The sequence below is a fragment of the Arachis ipaensis genome, chromosome B2 (assembly GCF_059453495.1).
Source record: "Arachis ipaensis isolate K30076 ecotype BB chromosome B2, ASM5945349v1, whole genome shotgun sequence".
Classification (NCBI taxonomy): Eukaryota; Viridiplantae; Streptophyta; class Magnoliopsida; order Fabales; family Fabaceae; genus Arachis; species Arachis ipaensis.
The window spans coordinates 95,717,826-95,732,724 of record NC_142437.1 but is presented as its reverse complement, the minus strand read 5'-3'; the positions used below and the strand labels follow the sequence as shown (position 1 = coordinate 95,732,724).

General features: G+C 39.4%; 2 protein-coding genes across 2 annotated transcripts; both read left to right on the top strand.

Moving 5' to 3' along the window:
* The first annotated feature begins 2,700 nt into the window (after positions 1-2,700).
* On the top strand, positions 2,701-3,063 carry LOC148574919 (uncharacterized). The gene has a single exon (XM_088505984.1). The coding sequence runs from the start codon at positions 2,701-2,703 to the stop codon at positions 3,061-3,063; it is 363 nt and encodes a 120-aa protein (XP_088362110.1).
* Positions 3,064-7,965: 4,902 nt separating this feature from the next.
* Positions 7,966-9,606, top strand: LOC107625520 (uncharacterized). The gene has a single exon (XM_016328168.3). It carries the CDS (start codon positions 8,303-8,305, stop codon positions 9,326-9,328), a length of 1,026 nt encoding a protein of 341 aa, XP_016183654.1. The 5' UTR covers positions 7,966-8,302; the 3' UTR covers positions 9,329-9,606.
* The last annotated feature ends 5,293 nt before the right edge of the window (positions 9,607-14,899 follow it).

Sequence of the window (14,899 nt, the reverse complement as noted above, 5' to 3'; positions counted from 1 at the left end):
TGAGATATTCGTTGGAGAGGCTAAGTTTAGGAGGGATAATTTTAAGGGGAAGGAGCTACAGACCAATGCCGGTACAAGAAAGGGTGAGGCCAATAGGGTGGTGAATCAAGGAAAACGTCATGCGAAGGATGGGCACCCGGTGACAGCACAGGAGGGTGGTTGCGGTTCTCATTATGCATGGAGCAAGGACGACTTGGATGTGATGAAGAGTAAGGAACATGTATTTGAACCACAGCAACGGTGTTCGGAGAAGGGCACGGAAGCTGTGGGGGTACGGATACAGGCCTCGATGGCAGAGAGTAACTTGGAATGGCTGCGTAGAAGTCTGGTTGGTAGTACTAGGAAAGCTATTGACTACAGCCTATTGAACGCCATAGCGCGGAGGAAATGGCCTCAGGTGGTGAAGGTGTGTGAGCTGGGGGCTTATAAAGCATTGCTCATCTTTGATAGCAGCCATGAAGCGGACGAGGCTCTCACGTTCAGCATGAATGGTCTATTGAAATTCTTCTATCGAGTTGGTCGTTGGAGTAAGACAGACCGGTGTGATAGAAGAAGAGTCTGGCTCGAGTGCATCAGAGTTCCGGTGCATATTTGGTCCGAAGCTACATTTCGGTCGATTGGGGAACAGTGAAGCGAGGTGGTAGGTTGTGATCAGGGGACAACTTCAGGGGAATCATTCAGCGTCGGCCGTGTTTTGATTGATACGAGGAGGTTTGAGGTCATTCATGAAAGGATTGGCATTTCGGTAGGTATGGCTATGTTTGATGTGCTGGTCACAGAGGCGGAGGGCGGGGCTTATACCTCTCTGGGTCATGTGACGATGGCTGGGAAGAGGGGTAACCAAGGGCGATATTCCGGAGGAGATTCTGCTAGTGGGGAACGTGACAGTACTGTTGAGGATGTTTGTGGCCAGCTGGGGAGTGGGGATGCGGCGACGGTGATGCTTGAGCTGCCGGTAAAGGAGGAAGTTACGATGAAGGGTCGGGTTGTAATTTCCACGGAAGATCTGGATGAGTGGGATAAAAAACTTTTGAATTTTAAATTGACAAGTACTGCAATTACGGAAGCTGATCTCACGGTGACAAAGGCTGGATATGAGGGATTTAGCTAATGTTGAGGACGTTGATTCAGAAAGAACGTTGTCCTGGGATATGGCGCAGGGGAGGGTAGGTGATGAAGTAGATGTCACTAGTAGTAGGAGAGGTGTGGGGCTAAGAGAGGTCCATGTGGGTCCTAATGGATTAGTGGCCCAGAATCATCTAACAATGGTTCAGGAAAATCATTTAACAATGGTTCAGGAAAATCATTTGGGCTTACCGGTTCATAGCCCATTTGTTGGGTTTGAGAGGAGCCAAATATTAGACCAGGCTAATAGGGAAGGGGAATGGGTATCTGGCCGGGTCAGGCCCAAGGACCCTGTGCATCAAGGATCGCGACCTGATGGGGACGTGCTAGTCCAAGATGGCGTGGATCTCGTGTGTGACACGAACGGTAGGGCAGCTCGCGATGCTCTCCGGTGCGATGATCTTGATGGTACGGAGATGGGTACACCGACGATGTGCGGCAAGGAGGATAGGACGAGTGTCGCCCAGGGTAGCAGGGAGAGCCTGATTCGGTGGTTGGATGGCATCTCGGTTGGTTCTGGAAGGACGGAATCAAGGGTGGTGACAGCTCGCATGGTGGACCTGGTAGACGACCTCAGTGGTGCGGTGTTGGGCATCGATGGTGGCCCGGGCTGGTATGCAAGGAAGAGGGAAAGTACGGCTGGCCTTGACGGGTATGATGAGGCTACTAGAAGGCTAATTGGTGGAAGTTGTGAGAATGATAAGGTGGTAGGAGACAGAAACAATCCTGAAGATTTGGGAGTAAGTGGGGGAGCTCGATGCAGTGCGGATGTCCAGTGCCAAAAATGTGTGTCAGTTGGCAATGTAGAACCTGGCCCAGATGCTGGTCAAGCGCAAGGGTTGTTGGAGACGTTGTCGGTGAAGGATGCCGGGATTGGGGGAGAGATCGCAGATGTGGGGGAAGAACAAGTTGATGTGGAGAGCGACGGTGATCTAGAAACTGATGACACCAAGCGGACGAAAGAAGTGCAAGAAAACAGAAAGGCTTGGGACTTTGCGGTGGAATCCGGAGCAGTTCTATACAATGAGGATGAGGATATCATGGCCATCCTCCAGGCCCAGAATGAGGAAATAGCTCTGAGGAGGAAGCAGGCTAAACAGAAGGAGAAAGCTCGACGAAGTCGTTCGAAAAATAAAAAAAGATGTGTACAACTGTTTTTAAATGATATTTGCATCCTGGAATGTTCGGGAGTTGGCGGGAATTGGGAAGTTTTGTATGGTCAAAAATTTTCGAAAGAAGTTCAATGTGCATATGCTAGGCTTGATAGAGACGAAGAAAGAAGTGGTGACTAAATTTGATGTTGTACAACTGTTGGGTAATTCTGGCATGTGTTGGGAGTATGTGGAGGCGGAAGGTACATCTGGAGGCTTGCTCTTGATGTGGGATGCAACGGTGTTTAAGTTAAGTAACTGTTATGAAGGAGCTAAGTGGTTATGTGTGGATGGAGTGCTGGTAAGGAATAACTTTAGGTGTGCGGTCTGCTTAGTGTATGGGGAGCATGATAGGGAGGCAAAGCTTGTTATGTAGGAAGAATTGAGCTTCTTGACTGGGTTATGTCAAGTACCGTTCTGTTTTATGGGGGATTTTAATGAGATTGTTCACGTGGAAGAACGACTAGGGGCGGCTTCTATGCCACAGTCGGCAACAGAGTTTAACTCGTGGATTCAAGAAATGGAACTAAGGGACCTGGCTTTAATTGATCATCGGTTCACATGGTTCAGGGGCCAGTCATGTAGTCGTATTGATAGAATCCTGGTGAGTGTGGAGTGGTTAGAGGAATTTCCTGAAACAAGGTTACGAGGAGGTCCAAGAGGGTTGTCAGACCATTGTCCAATGATTTTGAACATCACAAGGGTGGACGAGAGCCGCAGACCTTTTCGAAGTCTGGATTCATGGTTCACTCATGATGGGTTTTTGAGGATGGTGAAGGAGGAGTAGAGGAGCATAGGGGATGTTCAATTCCTAGATAAGTTGAAAGCTTTGATGGGGCCGCTGGGGAGATGGCATAGAGAGCATTTTGGGAATATAGACTTGAGGATCAATAAGTTTGAAGAGGAAATTAGGAAAGTAGATGATATGGTGAGTCATGGACTATATGATGGAACAATGGAAGCTCGAAGAAAGGTGCTTGTGAGCTCTTGCAAGAAATGGTATGTCAGAAAGGAAATCCATTGGAAGCAGATGTCTCGGTCTAGGCATGCAAAGGAGATGGATAAAAACACTAGATACTTCCATAATATTGCCTCGGCTCGGAGGAGGAATAATCGGATTGATGCCTTAAGACTCCATGGAAGATTAGTGCGGAATCAAGGCCGGATAAAGGTGGTTATAAGAGATTTCTATAAGGACTTGTACCATCAGGAGACATCACCAACAATAGGGTTTCGGGATGGACTGGTTAGGCAAATAACTGGGGAGGAGGCAGCGGAGCTAGAATTGATGCTGACTGCTGAGGAAATAAAGTTGGCAGTGTGGGATTGTGAGTCATCGAAAGTACCAGGAAGTGATGGGTATAACATGAATTTTATAAAGAAATGTTGGGTGAAAGTTGGGAGGGAATTCACAGAGGCAGTGTTGGGGTTCTTCCATTCAGCTGTGCTTCCTAGGGGTTCGAACGTTACCTGGGTGGCGTTGGCACTGAAATTCGTTGGAGCTACAGAAATAAAAGACCTTCGGCCGATTAGTATGGTGGGCTGTGTGTACAAGGTCATATCTAAGGTGTTGGTTCGGAGGATGAGGCAGGTGATGCCACGGCTAGTGGGAGAGACGCAGAGCACTTTTGTGCAGGGCAGGAAAATCCATGACAGAGCTTTGATAGCATGCGAAACTGTATATTGGCTGAAGTTAAGAAAAAGGAGATCAACGATAATTAAACTGGATTTTCAAAAAGCGTATGATAGGGTCAAATGGAGCTTTGTGGATATAGTGCTGCAGAAAATGGGATTTGGACATAGGTGGCGGGGGTAGATTATGGAGTGTGTATGTTCTGCGTCGATGTCAGTTCTTATTAATGGAGCCCCAACTAAGCCTTTCAAAATGGAAAGGGGTCTACGGCAAGGTGATCCTTTGTCTCCCTTTCTATTTGTACTTGTTGTTGATGTGCTTCATAGGATGATTGGGGAGGCAGTAAGGAATGGGCGCATATCTCCACTCTTGGTTGGACGAGATCACATTGAATTATCGCACTTGCAGTTTGCGAATGACACTATACTGTTCTGCCCTCCGGAAGAAGAGACTGTCCGAAATTACAAGCTTCTTCTGCGCTGTTTTGAGCTGATGTCTGGGCTGAGCATTAACTTCGAGAACTCCAGTTTCATTCCGGTTAATTGTGAGCAACATTGGTCGCGAAGGATGTGTCGTTTGCTGGGGTATAAGGAGGCTTCCCTCCCTGTTCGGTATCTTGGCATATCCTTAGGAGCGAATCTGAGGCTAGTGAAGACATGGAAACCAGTGATTGATAAGGTGGAAGAAAAGTTGAGTTTATGGAAAGCAAAGACTCTCAAAAAAGCGGGTAAGCTGGTTCTCATAAAATCGGTTCTTAACAGTCTGCCTATATACTATTTAAGCTTGTATAAGATGCCAAAGGAAGTGGCGGAAAAGTTGATCGCCTTACAACGACGATTCTTGTGGAGTAAAGAGGACGGGAGAAAGGGTATGCCACTAGTGAGATGGGAGGTGGTGATGGCGCCTAAAAAGGCGGGTGAGTTGGGAGTGGGAGATGTAGTGATTCGGAATACAGGCCTTCTGTTTAAATGGTGGTGGCGGTTTTCGAAGAGGACTGCCCCTTATGGAAGAAAGTAGTGTGTTCTTGTAATAGCATGAATCCATCTGAGATGCTGTGGGGTCAACCTGTGCCTTCGAAAGGGGGTCCTTGGTGGGATATTTGCCAGCTTCAAATAAGGGAGCCACAAATAAGGGAGAAGATGATCAGAGGACTATTAGTGGAAGTAGAAAATGGCAAAACAACCCGCTTTTGGGAGGATTTCTGGTTACCTGGTGGGATTTTGAAGGATATGTTTTCAAGACTGTTCTCGGTTTCAAACCTTAAGAGATCTGTTATAGGAGACTGCGGGTTTTGGGATGAGTTAGAGTGGATATGGAGCTTCCAGTGGAGGAGGCAGCTGTTTCAATGGGAACTGGAGCTCTTGAACCAACTCCATGAGATCTTACTGTCAGTAAGGCTAACGACTGAGAGAGAGGATAAGGTCGTTTGAAAAGTTGATAGAACTGGTACTTTCTCCACAAACTCCTTTGTAAAGGTGATGCAGGAAGCGATTGCCCTAGAGGCAATAACTAGCTATAGCTTCACTAGTGCTGTTTGGAGGGGCTTCGTCCCGCAAAGGGTGGAGCTGTTTACGTGGTTTGTGTTGATTGAGAGGGTGCATACTAAAGAACGAGTATCCAGATTAGGTGTCATTGGTCAGCTTGATAATATGTGTGCGTTGTGCTGTAAGTCTGTTGAGTCTGTCTTTCATTTAGTTATTGGCTGCGAGCTCACTTGGTAGGTGTGGAGTGCATGGCTTTTCGCCCTTGGAAGGTCATGGACCGTCCCAGGTACACTGAGGCAACATTTTAAGAGCTGGACGCATACAGCACAGAGAAAGATAGAGAGAAAGAGATGGTTGGTTGGGTTCTTTGCTGTAATTTGGGCAATTTGGCTAGAGAAGAATGATCGGGTTTTCAATAATCAGGGCTCAGAAGTGGTGGAAATCATCAACAGGTCCTTTGTGCTCTCTGATGAGTAGCTTGGTGATGCTCCCTTTGGTTGTTGATGGCAATGCCGAAGATGACGAGGGGTTAATATCACTCTTGCGGGTTTAGTAATGTTTGTATTTTGAGGTTTACTTGGTTTCATGTATTTTGTGATGTTGATGCTCCACTTTGTGTGTAGAGTACTTTTTAATTCAAAAAAAAAAAAAAAGATGCAGGTAAGCTTACCTCGTTAAAACCTCTCCAAGCAAAACCCTTTTTGAAAAAAATCTTGTGAGTAGAAAAAAGAGTACAAGCCTGTCCCTGTCTTTTAGTTATAATATTGCTTTAAAGAAGAAATATTCCAAGAGTTAGGTAGCATTGTACCATCTAGAGATTCGAAGGGTTTTTATTTCTCCACAGACGGTGCCAATTGTTCTTGTAGAGGTTGACCGGTATATAGCTCGTCTGCCGGTAAATACTTGTAAGCTTTCCGTCAGGATAAAGTATACGTCGGCAATGAGAGAACAAGAGGGTGGGTACTTACAAAAAGGCACTCCGACAATCAAGTCAGTAAGTGAGTAATAAACTTTGCAGAATGTAATGTGTCAAACAAACGTTTTACCTCCCTTTTATATTTTGGGATGAAGCATCGACAGTTATACTCTCTATAATTCGCATTAATGGAGAGTAATAACATATCAGGGCATTACAATATTTCTTTTGGTGCCAGTTGTTGATAATTGATCTATAACATATACTGCCGAGTTATAACATTAAGGACGAGTTATACCGACCATATTACACAACTAATCTATAACGTATACTGCCGAGTTATAGCATTAAGGACGAGTTATAACGGCCATATCATATAACTGATCTATAACGTATACTGTCGGGTTATAGCATTAAGGACGAGTTATAGTAGCCATATAATTAAGTAACTCCTTTACTTTCAACACTACTTATAATAATTCTTAATCTTTCTTTAGATCAACATATATGAACTTTTATTTTTCCAAATAATAAAATTTTTATGGTTTTTTAAAGTTTCGATTAATTTTTTAAAGATTTAGGATTTAGAATTTTTTTTAATATTTTTAAGAAATTAATTTTTTTATTTTTAAATTATAAATTTGAGATTAAAAATTTTAAAAAATTAATAACTAATAAATTAACAATAAATAAAAATAAGAACATTATAAATTATTTTAATTTTTTTAAATTTAGAATAATTAAAATTGAACTAATTTAACTTTAATACTAAAATTATTACGTTGTTATTATATGTAATAATTATGGTTAAAATTTATAAATGTTTATAATTTTATTTATTTTTTAATTTTATTTAATTTAAAACAAATATATAATTTATATTTAAAGTATTTTTTTATCACATAATTTTAATGGCTAAGAAAATTTTTATTATTTTCTGCTCCAAAACAAATAACATTTTTCTACTTTTAAACAATTAATTTCAATTTTTCACAATTAAAAAGCCTGTGAATATCTAATCTAAACAAAAGGCCACGTAGTTATTACCTTAACGGATAGTAATAACACTAAGTAGAACTTGCCTTATTTAGCATTAATTAATTATCGCAATAATTAATGAATACTAAATAAGACAAATTATAGTTATTTTTGGCTGATTTTTTTTGGTTATCAAACATTTTTGTAACACTAATTGGCTCCACAAACTAATACTCCTACTGAGTCGTTGAATGAGATACTCCTCTAAAAAAGATAGCTCTGCACGTGTCCAGAATAAATTTAAAAAGAATTATATGAATTTACATCTTTATCATAGAACGATCCTTAATAAGATTATCTATATTGGTAAACACCTTAATAAGATCCATTCTCATTTAAAGTTCTCGGGTGTTTATGTTCTCTTTGGGATATAAACCTTATCGAGCTATAAACTGCCATTTTTTTTTTGTTTGTGTATTACCATGTTTTTGTTTATTACTTAGATGCCATGCGTTTCTTTTTATGTTTTATGGACAGGATGCGTGTTTGGTGTCTAGTTTTTGGTCGTTATTGTGTTTTTTCTATTATAAAATGCAACCGGAGCGGTTACGTAGAAGCCCAAAGGCCCAAACTAGACACACTAAAAAGTAAAAACTGAGAGCAGTCTAGTCTGGTCCATCACCGTCCCACAACTGCCAGTCTGCCACAGCCTGCGCACTAACTGTCTGTGACACAGCCCACTATGCTCCCTCCCTCAACGCCCTGTCACTGTCCCAAAACCCACGAACACACCCGCCACGCTCACAAGTCACAACCACCACCACCATCACCATTCACCACCACCACAACACCAAATGTCAACCCCCAAAGTCACCCACCCAATTCACTTAGTAATAATAACACCTCAACACCAAACAAACATAACCACCCCAACCCCAAACTCACGCAGCCAAATACCCTAACCAACCATAAATAACTCATAAGTCACAACCCTAACACACAATTCACATCACCAATGGCCTCCTCACCCACACCCACACCCACACCCTCATCTCCAAAACTAATTGCTCCAATTACCACCATAATCGCTACCACAACCACAACGACAACAACAAACACCACAAACGACGCCGTTTCGCCCACCAAGAAACCCCAACCGATTCCATGGACTCACCAGGAGACCGTTAACCTGATCAGGGCGTACCAGGAGAAATGGTACGCCTTGAAGCGCGGCCCACTCCGGGCCAACCAGTGGGAAGAGGTCGCCGTCGTCGTCGCCGCCCGCTGCGGCTACGACTTTAACCATCCTTGCAAGTCCGCCGTCCAGTGTCGCCACAAGATGGAGAAGCTCCGCCAGCGCCACCGAGCCGAGAAGAAGCAACATCTTCTCACCACTTCCCGCGTCCCTGCCCGTGCCACGTGGCAGTACTATGGCCTTATGGATGAGCTGGAGCGTGGCCCAATGCCGATCTCCGCCCGGCCCATAACCTCCATGGCGCCTACGGGCGGCAACGACGAGTACGGTAATTACGGAAGTTTCGATCAAAATGACGATGATTTCATTGAGGAAAATGAAGAAAGGGAAAACTATATAAAATCAAAGAGTATTAATTATCTTCTTAGCAAGAAACCCTCAATGAACAAGTGTAGAGGGATTTTGAGGGATCGTGTTCCAAAAGGATTGTGGAGATTTGATGATGCTGACTATGATGATGATGTTAATTATCTTGATGATGATGATGATGATGATGATGATGATGACGATGGTAATTGTGGTGGTGGTGGTGACGAGAGAGGAGTGGTAATGGTGGATGAGAGGGCTTTGGTTTCGGGTTTGAGTACAGAGATAAAAGACTTCACTGAGAGGTTCATTGGGATGGAGAATTTGAAGATGAGGATCGTGAAGGAAACTGAGAGGCGGAGGTTGGAGATGGAGAACAGGCGGATGGAGATGATCCTTGAGTCGCGGCAGCGGACCATTGATTCGATTGGGAGGGTCTTTGGGTCATCCAAGAGACTCAAGATGAGTGAAGGAAGCTGAAGGTTTCATCTCATTTTTTTAGTCTTTTGATTTTTTTAGTGCCTGTTAAATTTTTTTGTCCTTGTCACTATATCTTGTTATAGACTTATAGGATCATTTACTTGAGTGCCCAGGAAGAGGCTAGCTTTGCAATTAGTGCATTGTTCTTCATGCAGAGTTGTTTTCCACTACTGTAAGAATTTAGCTCCTAAGGATGGTTGATTAGTCTGCACAATGTGCAATATAATTATATCATCATGATGAAAATAAAAATAGTAAATAATAAATCTTTTTGCATAGCTTGCTGTTAGTTAATTGTTATTATTTATATTTTTTCCGTGGTTGCTCAAAGTTCTCATGTTTTTGGGTATGAGTTGGTTATAGTGACCTAATGTGGAAAGACTGTTTTGCTGCTTTTGCTGTGGTTGCCATTGTTAGTTATAGCACAAGTAGCATTAGTTTCTCTTCGGCACAAGTAACAAAGGCAGATTACACGTATTTTCCTTTGTTACACATTGATCATGATCTTCAACGTATGCATGTTTCATTTGTTTTGTTTGGAGAAAATCTTTGATGAATGAAAGACTAGAAGCATGAATATTGCAAAGTAAAAGTTTCGCTAAAGGAACACTTACTGTGTTCTGTCATTGTTGTAAATTTTCTTATTTTCATTTGTAGACAATTCATACAATAGCTTAAGCTGTTAGTTAGTTAGCTGCATGCATGGGATGGGAATAATAAATAACATATTTCATTGGCGGTTGGTTACTTGGTTTTAAAATGAAGATATGAAGTTGTACTGGATTCGTATATATATTATATATACTGGTTTTACACCTTTTTGGTTTCACGAAGAAATGACTAAATTGGCATTTGACTGAGTGCCTTTGTACACGTTAGTTCTAATATGGTAAATATTATCAACAAAAAAGTACTTTTCTCATCATTTGGGAGGATTAACTTCCTTTTTAAAAAGGCTCTAGAAAGAGTTATACAACAGAAGAGCTTGTTTCTAAGCTTAAATATGTGTGTGCCGGCTGATGCTAATTTTTGAAATATGTTTGTCTGAAAATAGTTATACAGAAGAAGATCCTTCATCAACACTTTCTTTATGTAGGGGATGCTCCAAGATATGCTGCAATCCCTCTACAACCCATTTGGTGTAGTTCTTCATTTTTGGAATTGTTTTATGACTGAAATTGTGTGATAAAGCAATTATTGTCTCTTAGCCTAGGTGTAATGGAATCCTTTTAGTTTAACAGTATTTGGATGATCTTCTGGTAGCATCATTAGTACACGTTAGAGTATCTTATTTTGAGTACAATCAAGTTAAAGAATGTTGTATTGTATGGTAAATTTTGGCCATAGTAGTGATTTCAAAGTAGACCTCCTTTTCTATTGCAAAGTATAACTTTTTTAGTGAAGAAGCTTACGCAGGTTTCAAGATGTAATGTTAGTCCAATCAGATATACAGTTTTTTTCTTTTCTCTTTTTTGGTATAGAGATATACCATGGTTATAGGCTTGCGGTGCCCTAAAGCAAGATCTCATTGGAATTTGCATCAGACTGTCTTGCATTTGCCTTATGAACTTGGAATTTAGATCTTCTAAAGTGGAGAGATTAATAAAATATCAAGTGAGGGGTTAATCACTATTGAATTTGTAACTCTCATTATATGTGAGTCGCATTATCTTTATTTAAGAGTGATTAATTTCTCACTTTATTACTTTATCAACTCCCTCGTATTAGAAGATCTTAATCCATCAACTTGCATGAGTTTTTCTTACAAACCTCAAGTTTTGCTAGTTCCAAAAAATGAATAAAATCTCAGAGGGATCACACGAAGCAAAGATCCTATGGTAAAAGCAGGTCTTTTTGCCGTGCTTTGGTAGTTTGGTGTATTTAGTTGGAAGGAACTCCAGGGATTTCTACAATTCTTCTTCAACTGTTGGTTTTATTTGGGATAAGAAACACTGCTGGATTCCCTTTGAGTTCAACAATCAGCATTTGGTCTCTTCGAGGGTGTTTTGTTATATGGTCTAATACAATAATCCATTTGGTCTTAAGCCATGTACTTTGTATATTAATAAGTCATCGCAAACATATATAGAGTAAATTAACAAATCAGTACTTGAAAAATGCAAAATAAAAGAATTCTTCAAAAGATTATTAAGTTTGACAAAAATAATTAAATATTAACTGATTATATTTTCCTTAACGAAAAATATTTACGTAACTTGCAAAATAAATTACATGATAAATTCGGCTAACAATCTAATTCTGGCATTCTTAGTAAAATAAAGAGTGGTGCTACACATCAAAGTCTTTTTGGCAATTAAGTCTAATTAAATTAGTTCAAACCAACAAAAACAAGTTTTATTATTAGCACGTGTGAACATGCTACCTTTTCATATCCCACTTCTTTTTTGTGTTCTTTTTCTTCTTTGCATTTTTTCTTCTTCTCCCTCGTGTTCCTTCTTCTTCCTTACATATTTTCATGTCATCATCGTTTTTTATTGCTTTGCTATGTTGTATTTTTTTTCTTTTCTTCCTCCTCTTCTTGATAATTTTTGTAACATTATGTATATTTTTTTTGTTTGATTTTTTCTTCTTTTTTTTCTTGTTTTTATTTTTGTTGAGGGTAAAACAAAAAAATTATGAGAAGTTGAAACGGAAAAAAATGAGGATGATGATGATAACGAAGAAGAAGGAAAGGAAGAGTTTTGAGTTATGCATAATTTATTAGAAAATAACATCGAAATTTTTGTATCATGACACATAAATTTTTCAGTTACACTAATTGGATTGAATTTTTGCTATAAACAAAAATAACACCGAAATTTCATAATTTTAACAACGAAATTTTGTTACAAAATACAGAAACCTCTTTTTTAATGCTGCATTTTCTTTTGCTCCCACATCTTCTTTTAAGAGTATTGCTTCTCATGTTAGACTTAAATGAACATGTATTGCAATCTTATTTAGTTAAATGAACATGTACTGCAATCTTTTAAAAAAATTCAGTGTTATTTTTTTGATAAATTCTGTATAATTCAAAATTATTCTTCTTCTTCCTCCTCCTTATCTTCTTTTCCATCTTTTTCTTCTTATTTTATTTTCTCATAATTTTTTTTGTTTCACTCTCTAACAATACGATAATAATGATGATGGAAAAAGAAGAGGAGGAGGTGACGGCAGCAGAGGTAGTGATGACAACGACAATAACGAAAGATAAAAAAAAAGAAGCAGCGGTGTGCAGAAGAGGAAGAAAAAGAAGAGCGCGTGAATATGAAAAACGTTTATACAACTTGGTTGGATAAATCATTTGGTTGTGGAGCATTTTTGTAAAATAAATTGTTCCAAGTTGGAAAACAATAAAATCACTAAATGAGCTCAATGAAAATTAAAATCTCTAAAAACATTCACTATCTGAACTCAGAGAGTTTAGTATGACGGGAGTTTTTCAAAATTCTAGGAGTTCAACTTCACAGCAAGCCTCGTTCAATAACACTTGTCATGTCCAACACAGATACAAATCCACAACCAACATTTATATGATCAACAACTTCATGTTTCCAAACCAAAGTATCATACTTTGCGTAACGAAGAACTAAATAACACAATGAAACAAATAAACAACTACGAAATCATCATAAAAAGGTGGAAAACGTAGATTGAATACCTTCAGGGGTCCAACCATAAGAGTGGTGAAAGAAAGAAAGCATGGAAGTTAGCAATGCCGAAACCACTCAATCAGCTTTCTCAATCTTCTAGCAATAAATATTCATCATCGAATAGGTTATCTTTAGATTCTTCTCCTTTTGATACGATTTTTGATTTAAAAAACACTCCATTCTTCTTCTTGTCTTGGCTGAGATGTTTAGTTTCATAAATCAGCAGTTTTTCTCTCAACTCATCATAGGTTATTATGTTAAGATCATTCCTCTTTTGTATAATGGTAGTTTTAGTTTTTCATTATTTGGTGAGACCTCTTAAGATATTCTTTACCAGCTCTTCTTTAGAAAAAGTGCTTTTTCATGATATGCAAACTGTTGATGATTACAGAGAACCTTATGAACATTGTATCAATTAATTCATCTTCCATCATAAAAAACATATTCCCTCGTCAACTTATCAATTCTTGTTTCTCGAACTTGTTTTGTTCCTTCATTTGTGAGTTGCAAGTTGCAACTTATCCCATATTTTTTTTGCGGTTTTGCATCTAAAGACCTTTCTAAATTCTTCAAAATTAATAGCAAATGTTGATAGCTTTAACATTCAGCTCCACTTTTTTCTTTTCTTCCTTAGTCCATTCAGTACCTTGTTTGGAACCATTTCTCCTTCGGTGCTTTTTTTCATTAGGATGTTAGAAACATTCATGATAATTTTTCAAGGGTTGTAATCAACAGACTACACAAAGATTCTCATTATTTCCTTTTAGTATAAGTGGTTGTTTTCATTAAAGAATGGTGGCCTCTCGTTGGATTGTCCTTCAATCAACTTATATGCCAGAATGTTCAACATGGATCATTACTTCAAATTGTTAAGATTTATTCCTTGAGCCTAAACTCTAATGTCAATTGAAGGTTTTGCTGGGCTTGAGAAGGGGGTTTAATCAAGAAAACAAAGGAAATAATACGTTTAAACTTGTCAACTGTAGTAGAAGAGCCACCCTTGTAACTGAATCCAAAACGGGTAAAGAGTTTGTTAGAAACCCCCTAGAATCAGTTGAGACTATTAGAGTCGTTGCGTAAAGCTTTGCTATTGTTTATATATTGCTCTTTATCTATCACCTTTAGGTATACAATTTTGTTTAATAATCAATAAACTTGTTCACATTGTTCAGCACAATATCCATTAGTTCTTAACTTTCTTATCTTTTTGTTCTGGAATCAAATTCTGCATCATCACTGCAGAACTATTCTTGTTGAGTCAAGAACTTATCATGGTATCCAAAGCCTTTTGATCCTCGCTACCTGCATCAATGGCATCTCACTGTTGAAGCTGCCGCTTAATCCAAATATCCACTCTATCCCATTCCAGACAAATTGCATGAAGACAATTTTTCACTTGGCAACAAGTCCTTTTCACCATCCTCTCTCAAAATATCCAAGTTCACATTCAGCCTGGCAAACAACCTGCTCAATTTGCCGATGAAGTTGACAAAACCGTTGGAACAATCTCTAAAGCCTACACTGATTGGAACCTTCAAGATTATGCTCTCAGCTCCTGGTTTAGAAATAGAATGGTACACTGAAAACTACTTTTAAATATGGAAAAAATTGCAAATCTATTTTGCTTCTTCAACCAAAATCAAAGTTGAGCAATTCAAAGCCCTACTCAAGACCATCAAGAAAAACAATCTTTATGCCACTAATTATGTTGTTAAGACCCGAAAGCTTGTCGACTCTCTATGTGCTAATGAGAATCCTATTAGCACTGATGATCATATTGAAGCTATATGTGATGGTCTCACTGAGATATGTTTACCATTGGAGAAGTTGGAGCCTTGTTGATTTCTCATGATGATATGCTTGACAAGTTTAAACAAGCATCTACATCTTCTGATTAGGTAAATCTGGTTCAAATTCC